This window comes from Verticillium nonalfalfae (assembly GCF_003724135.2).
Source record: "Verticillium nonalfalfae strain VnAa140/NRRL 66861 chromosome Unknown scaffold_199, whole genome shotgun sequence".
NCBI classification, from domain to species: Eukaryota; Fungi; Ascomycota; class Sordariomycetes; order Glomerellales; family Plectosphaerellaceae; genus Verticillium; species Verticillium nonalfalfae.
Genome location: NW_021167424.1, coordinates 1 through 7,697, shown reverse-complemented (window position 1 = coordinate 7,697; position 7,697 = coordinate 1). Strand labels below are relative to the sequence as shown.

General features: G+C 55.2%; 2 protein-coding genes across 2 annotated transcripts; both read right to left on the bottom strand.

Moving 5' to 3' along the window:
* Window positions 1–464: 464 nt before the first annotated feature.
* On the bottom strand, window positions 465–1,062 carry APS2 (AP-2 complex subunit sigma; the record flags this gene model as incomplete). The annotated part of the gene is made up of 3 exons (XM_028637595.1): window positions 465–794; window positions 872–941; window positions 1,031–1,062. 3 exons carry the CDS (start codon window positions 1,060–1,062, stop codon window positions 465–467), a joined length of 432 nt encoding a protein of 143 aa, XP_028490628.1.
* Window positions 1,063–2,234: 1,172 nt separating this feature from the next.
* D7B24_003403 (uncharacterized protein) lies at window positions 2,235–6,227 on the bottom strand (the record flags this gene model as incomplete). The annotated part of the gene is made up of 5 exons (XM_028637594.1): window positions 2,235–2,467; window positions 2,532–4,829; window positions 4,881–5,077; window positions 5,143–5,901; window positions 6,100–6,227. 5 exons carry the CDS (start codon window positions 6,225–6,227, stop codon window positions 2,235–2,237), a joined length of 3,615 nt encoding a protein of 1,204 aa, XP_028490627.1.
* Between the last annotated feature and the right edge of the window lie 1,470 nt (window positions 6,228–7,697).

Genomic DNA, 7,697 nt, shown 5'->3' with positions numbered 1-7,697 from the left:
ATGCAGACCTCGTCTCGCCTTGATACGAACCCCAAGCCCTGTCAACGATCAGCCGCTCGAAACTGGCCGCCTTTGGCCGTGGTATGGCGTGGATGACAAGCCCTGCCGGAATGCAGAGCGCAGAGGAGTTTGCATCGGGGCCCCCATTTCGCAAACTGACGAAGAACGGGCTGTCATTCGGGCGGATGTATTCCTGGATGGGCTGGCCTCCGAGTTGACTGCGAAAAGCTGTGGCGGCCGTACGTCGCGGGCCATGGCGTGATCCCATGACCGCAAGCGAGACAATATGCACATAGAAATCCAATGAATCATGGCATCAAAAGACCTTTGCCAGGGATATTGAAAAAAAAAGACCTAGCTCAATTGAACGCCCAACGCCCTCCTAGTCATGATGAGTTCCATCCTCCATGCAGCCCGCCCTGAATGTTTGATTCACCGCATGCTTTCTCCCTCCTTTTGCTCGTTCACTCCAGCTTGTCCAGATGTTCCAGTCGTGTCAACACAACCTGCTTACTCGTCTCCTCGATCTCACCGGCCAGGAACACCTCGTCGAGAATGGCGTAGACCTTGTAAAAGTTGAAGACGAGATCGAGCTCGCACACGTTGCCGAAGAAGGAGTCGAGGACCTCGACGAAGAAGTGGATGGCCTCGAGGTAGGCGAGCTCGTTGTCGTTGGTATCGACGCAGGCGCAGAAGAAGAGCCCGGCATAGCGGCGGTAGACAATCTTGTTGTTGCGGTGCTCGACAAAGTTGGACTGGTACTTCTGGTCGCGCGGAGCGACAAGACGGTGGACCTGGGACGATGAACATTGTCAGACATGGTGAGAGCGGATACTCGGGCGACTGTGGGAGGCAGAGGAAGCAAGCGTACCTCGCCCTTGAGCTTGATCTTCTCGTCGTCGCTGTATGGGGCGTACCACTTTGCGAGGCGGGTTTTCCCCCTGAAGGAGGGGTGCATGTTAGCGACGGTACGGGACGGGCGGGAACGGGGCCATCTGGCTAAGAGGGGGTCGGAGAGCGAGGAACATACTGTCGGTTCTGGATCAGGATAAAGGACAGCATCTTCACGGCGGTCCGGCGCGCATGGGCGGCGCTGTACGTTTCGTCTGGAGCTTCTTCCTCGGGGGGGGGGGGGATCGTCAAGATGTAGTCGCCGGACCCCGAACTGGCTGACCAAGAAGACCGACCACCCGTCTTAGCACCGTGCTGGGCGTGCTGAACATGAGGTGTGGGCACCTATGTGAGGTACCTGGGTACGTACCGTGTCAGGGGAAAAGGGCAGAACGCTCAGGCAGATGCAGGCACCGACTGATCTGCCTCATTTCACCGCCTTGGGTGGACCTACAAAACCGCGTCGCGTCCCGCCCCTTTTGGACCTTTTGGTTTCTTTCCTTTCTCCATCTGAGTGCAAGGGCTTTACGCGTATCAGTGAGGATTCGTCCGAGATCGTGTTTTTGCTAGTTGAAAACTATAACTAAGACCACTCCTAGTTGGCTTCGGCTGGCTAGGGAATTTTTGTAACCCTTCTTCTTCCTCGATAGATGGAAAACTTTCTCTCTCTTTCTCATTGCTCACGCCTACGGGCTGGGGTGAAGAGGATGTGTATGCAGCGTGGCTCGCCATCAACAATGCTGCGCGTTTCTCATGATGACCACAACAAAAATGATGAGACTGTTTGACAACTGATCCTCGTGAGGGACGCCAACGTCTTGTAGCCTTCGATCATGGCGGTTGTTGATTTGGACACGCTGTTGCCTGTTCGCTGGACCGTACGTACTTGTACGAACCAAGCAACTTTCGCATTTCCGACCGCGTCTCTCACTGGCTTGCCTTTGATGACTGTGTAGGTCATACCGTGGCGAGGCTAGCAGCCTCGGCTGCTCGTCTCGTTTGGCCATCCACGGTCCCTAGGAGCTCGAGAGTGCCAAGTTCATCAGAGAGACCCTACAAGATACGACAGCGACGGACGCGCAAACAGGAAACAGGACAAGCAGCAGCAAATACAGTCAAGGCGCGTAGTATGAAGTCAGTTTTCTCATCTTACAGCATTGATGACACATTCAAAACACACTGGGCAAAGAGCTTTTTGCCCGTCCCTCTACTAAAAACACATCTGTTGGTATCCGGCCCTCCAAGCTTCCCAAGGACGTCATCGACGCCAAACGACAGGAGGGCATAGTACTGTCCTCCCTGCCGCCATCTTGCACCACATTGCGTTCCGTCCCCTGCCTGCCTCATGCCGGCAAGATGTCCTCCTCGCCCATATCCGCGTCCTCACCCGTAGCGGCGTTGATGCCGTCGACGGTCTCGCCGTCGAACACCTTGCCGTGCTCGTACGTCTTGCGTCGCCAGCCTGAAGGGTCCGACGCGTCCTTGATCCACTCCATGGTCGGGAAATAGTGCTCGTTCTTCTTCATCGTGATGACCCATGGCACACAGTCAAACGTGCAGGCTCTTAGGCGGAAATCTGTCACGAGTTCGGTTAGCTCTCAAATTGCTACGAAGCATGATCAAGGTATTCGTAGACTCACAAGTATTGTCCGGGATATTTTCCACCGCGGCGAGAAAGGCCGGCAGGTCGTGCGTCGGCTTGTCATTGACGTGGGTGATGAAGTTGGTGGGGGCAAGGCCGTACTGGTACGAAGGGGAGCCCCTCGTGCGTGCCGAGACGTAAACCTCGCTGTGCAGCTTGCTGATCTGCTGCCTGACGGCATGATGCGGCCTCTGGAGGACGGCTCCACAGAACGAGACGGCGTGGTCCGTCTCGACATCGTCCGCGGCCGATGTGTGCACCTGGATCGTCATTTCTTGCTTAACACGTACGACGACAGCCTCGATAACCTCATGCGAATACATGACGTCGAGCTCTGACACCCTCGTAATCACCTTGCCGTTGAGGCTGAGGACGATGTCGCCCTCGAGGAGCGCGCCGGGCTGCTCCGTCCGTTCAAAGGTGCGGTTGCTGACCATGAAGAGCTGGTGGTGCGTCTTGTTGGCCTCGGTGACCTTGCGAATCCACTCGTCCGAGACGCCCATGTCACGCGCCTGCAAAAGCTTGATGGCACGGAACTCCACAGGGAGTAGTCTGAGTTTGGGCAGAACACCCTGCTGGATCTGAGAGATCACCGGCAACAGTGTCGGTGTCGCGAGACCAAGATGGTACTCCTCGTCGCGGTTGCTGACCGGCGAGCGCTCTCCGAGGTACGTCAGCCATAGGGCCTGCACAGAACCATCAGCTGCGACCAAAACGCCGCTGCCACACTGGCTGCTGAGACTCGTGTCGACAGTGATGGCGTCAACATTGACAGCGCGGTACCTCGGCGCTCCCGAATTAGCAGGAATCGCCACTGGTGTGATCTCCGTCACTGTTGTCGTCGCATGCACGATGCGGCCCAGTCTGTTGTAACCGATAAAGTTGGTGGACGCTCCCTGAGAGATGGGCTCGCTGCTCAGCTTGGCGCTCAGCACAGGCGCATCTACAAGTTTTGGGTCGTACTGGATGATGGCATAGTTTTGCAGCGGATGCAGGAAAACAACCTTGCCGTCCACGAAAATCGTATCGGCGATGCTGACCGTTACGTCACAAAGATCATGGGGGACAACAGCCCTCGAGATGATGACGAGGCCCTTGTCAGCGTCTATCACGAGCCCCATGCCCCATTTGCGATTCTTCGGGAAGCCGTCCAGTTTGACTGGCATGGTACAGTTGACAAGCACAAAGCTGCGGACCAGGTCGGCAACGGCAGGGTTTGATGTGTACTCGAGCTGGATGAAGGAGCCAGACTGAGGTACCGTCGGAACCGGGGGCAAAGCATCACCCAGATCGGAAAAGTCCCAAAGGCCAGTCTCGTCATTTCGCACCGCCATCTTCATCTTGGCCGACCAATGCCTGTCCACATTGATAACGGTCGTGTTGAGAGTATGCAGGTCACGAAGGTGCTTGTAGGTGACGACGACCCTGCGACGATCAGGAATCTCCTTCATCACCTCGACAAACGTATCGAGATCGGGCGTGTTCTTGCCGGCCACGCTCTGGATGAGCCAGCCATTGTCTGCGCTGTCGAAACGGAAAGACCCCGTTGCCTCGCACACAAAAACCCCCTTGCAGGCCACGGCATGGAGACGCGCCTGCTGGTAAGATAGGTCGTGGAAGCTGGCGCCCGCGACAGACACAAACCGGTCGGGGGTGATGGCATGCAGATCGCCGACTTCAATGTCAACCTCCATGTCCTCGCCCCCACGCTGAATCTGTAGATGAATTGTCTTGCCCACATTCGAGTCCATGATATCGTCCAGTCGGACAAACTGGGTGGCCAGTTCGCCATTCACCTTGATCAGGATATCACCCTCCTGGATCTTGTTGTGGGATGGTCCCTCAGGCAGCACAATCTCAGCAACGAGCATGTTGTTCTCCTTGGGAAAGGTCTTGCGTGCGAGAGCCTCCCATTCAGGGGTCAGGCCGAGGCGTCGGCACTCGTCGAACGGCTTCAACAGCCAGTGGCACTGTATATCGCCTCGCGTGACCGGCTTTCCATCCTGAATACATTGCAGGGCACGCAGTGGCCTGTCCAGCGGCAAGAAGTAGTCGGTCGACGCGCCGTCGCTGCGACCGCCAGCCTGCAGAGCAATCGCGAAACCGTCAATGTTGACAACAGGACTGCCGGAACTCCCGCCGCTTGCTGCGGCGTTGGCTTGGTAGTAGCAGGTGTTGAAGTCGCTGTACCCCTCTCCGTACTCGGGCGCGTTGCGTTCGAGACGCGAGATGAAACCAGACAGGATACTGAGCTTCTCTCCAGCATCATTACCGACGACACGGATTTCGACACCGACTAAGATGTCTCATTAGCATGTCGCTGTGTGCAGAATCTGGCAGCACCTACTCTTGGCCAAGTCTGGTCGCAATTGCAGCGACTGGATATCCATGTAGCGAAGGGCCTTGGGGTCAAACCGTAGGATGCCGAAATCGTGGACGGGGTCACGATAGACCGGGTAGGCGTCGACCTCCTCGTGATTATCAAAGACGACAAAGCCCCAGAAGGGTCCGGAGCCGACAACGTGACGATTCGTCAGGATGTATCTGGTTGATGGCACGTCAGCCTAACCGCCCCCAATGAATGGGCCCAATGGCGCTTCTAAACGTACCCTTTCTCAGCGTCGACGACGAAACCAGTGGCCTCGCTCGTCAGAGCTGGGTCTGTATCGAAAGAACAGGTCTGGCAGAACCTGATCGAGACAACATTGCTAATGACGTTCTCGATGGTATGCTGCCACGCCTCGGGCTCTTGCGTAGCCGGGAACATGGGGTTCAGCCGAGCAACCTCCTCCTCGTCGTACTCGTCCTCCTCGACGTAGACCGGCTCATCATGTTCGACGTCAGGGGTGTTATCACCTGCAGAGAACTTGCCGTTCAATGCACGATGCTGCTTGTTCGGGCGCAGACCCTCGGGGCTGGTGGGCGCCTTGCGCTTGGAGCGGGTAACCTTGGCGCCATTCATGATGCAGTTGGTCGCGGTTGTAGGAACGGAAGCGCCAGAGAACGCGCGACGATGTTCGGCTGTACGGAAGAAGCTGCGACTTATACGGCCGAGCTTGTGAATATTTTCCGTGATCGAGCTGGAGTCGTAGAGGTTGCCAGAGCTTGCGTTGGTCTTGCCTTTGTTGGAGTTGGCGATGGAGCGTGAGCGTGTCTTAGCCAGGGTCTGGAATCGTGGCCAGGCAGGGTTGGTCGGCGCCGGCAAGGCAAGTGGTGTGTCGAAGTTGGTGTATGGTAGACTTCGTATCCCGGTCCGTCTAGTCGTGAGCAGAATACGGTGCATGTGATGCTTCGAGACAACCTTCACCGGCTGGGAGCCATTCGATTTTTCGTGGAACCTGGATTTGAGAGCGGCGAATGGTTTGCGCCTGGGATCGAATTGAATTTCGGCTAGTTACATATCTATGCTGCCTAGGACGATGAGTTCCGCTACTGCTACTGTCCATCCAGGTCCAGGTTTCCACAGGGGCTTAGTTTGGTCCCTGCATTATGCGTCTATAGGAAGTGACGTAGACGGTGTGGGGCACATCTTTCTACGCCGCCCACAAGCACCGGGAGATGCTTACAGGTGCAGTTCCTGAGGAGGGTGTTGAACTACAGCTAATGGGTCACGGGTCGGAGCGCTCGACACCACCTTCTTCACGCCGAATCCAATGGAGGCACTCGGATCGTAGAGCACCAGGCACAACATCATCTGCAGGTCTTGAAGTGTCTCATCCCCATGGCACCTCATGACTTTTGTCGGTATGGTCTAGCCCAAGGCTGAGCCTCGGTGTGGTGTGCATCACTCTCTTTTTCTCTCGCACAATGGAGCAACACTGGACGATGGTATGATGAATGACCCTGTGTTCTTGTCCGATATATTCACGCTGTGATGGCGGTGACGGCGGTTAACATGCAAGGTCGGAGCTTATAAGCCGAGGTGCTAGGCCTAACAGGCTAAGCCAAGTCCCGAATCAATCTCAACTTCGAGGAGGCATTCGGGGATTTATTGGCTGTGCCGTATTCTATGGTAGCCTTGCCGTACTTGGCAGATAGATGTGGCTTTCTTTTGGGATAACGTAGACCCAGTTCGACTCAAAAAAGTTGCACATTAGCACATCAAGAATCAGGTGGTTTGTGTAGCTAGTCCTTGAAGGACGTCTTCATTTCTGTGCTCCCTGGAAGTTTCTCACTGGATGTTGGCTGTATGGAGTCATGCAGTTCCGGGTCAACCAGAACAAGTGAGCAAATATATCATACATGCTTTGGCAGTTAGCTCGAAACATGCTTTGCTACTTGCACAACATTCACTCTGAAATGCAAGCCATCACCATCGCGCCGAGCTGCAGGTGACTGGGGCATTACGGGCTGGGACTGTCAAGTACGGCGCATGAGTGTTCATCGTGCTTGTGGGACAGCGACGACGGGCTGGACTTGAGATCGAGGAAGAAAAGTAAGTGATCATCGGGAATGGTGAGACCGATGGCATCTGGATACGTAGATGGATAAAGTTAAACATTTGCATTCTCTCAACCAGCTTGGCATCTCATCGCTTACGTCTCACTGAGGAGGCCGCACCTAGGTACTGAGGTATACGATGCCTGTACTGCTTCGCTCAGCCAGTCGGGCCAAGAGGAGAAGTGTAACTTTTGATCCAAAGCTGGACTACTTTTACTTGTGAGTGATTGTAGTTTCATGAAAACTGTTTACCACACCGATTCTTCTGGGCCTCAGAACTCGTAACTTTCGAACGGCGCGCCTGCCTGTCTCTGAGTTCAAGGACCTTCCACGCAACCCAACTTGCTGCGAGTTCTTCAACTTGATCGACTGCCTAGTACAGGCATCCGCACTCTGCGTGCCTTCACTTTCTTCACTTATCGCGAAACTCTTTAAATCAGTCACCTGTTTCGCACTCCTGCTCTCATTCACTTCATTCCTCAACCCTCTCCTGACCACCAACGCCCTCATCAGCCATCATTTCTGCTAACAAGACCCAATATCAACAGCACACCCAACGAACACGAAGACACGGAAACAGAATCAGAATACCCGGAAGCCATGTCGGAAACTCAAAAGAACGGCAGCGCCAACGAAAACGGCCAGGGCACCACAAAGGCTGTTCCCTGGACTGAACTCGATCGAGTATGTTACCTATGCCCCATCTTCAACACCAACCCCCCCC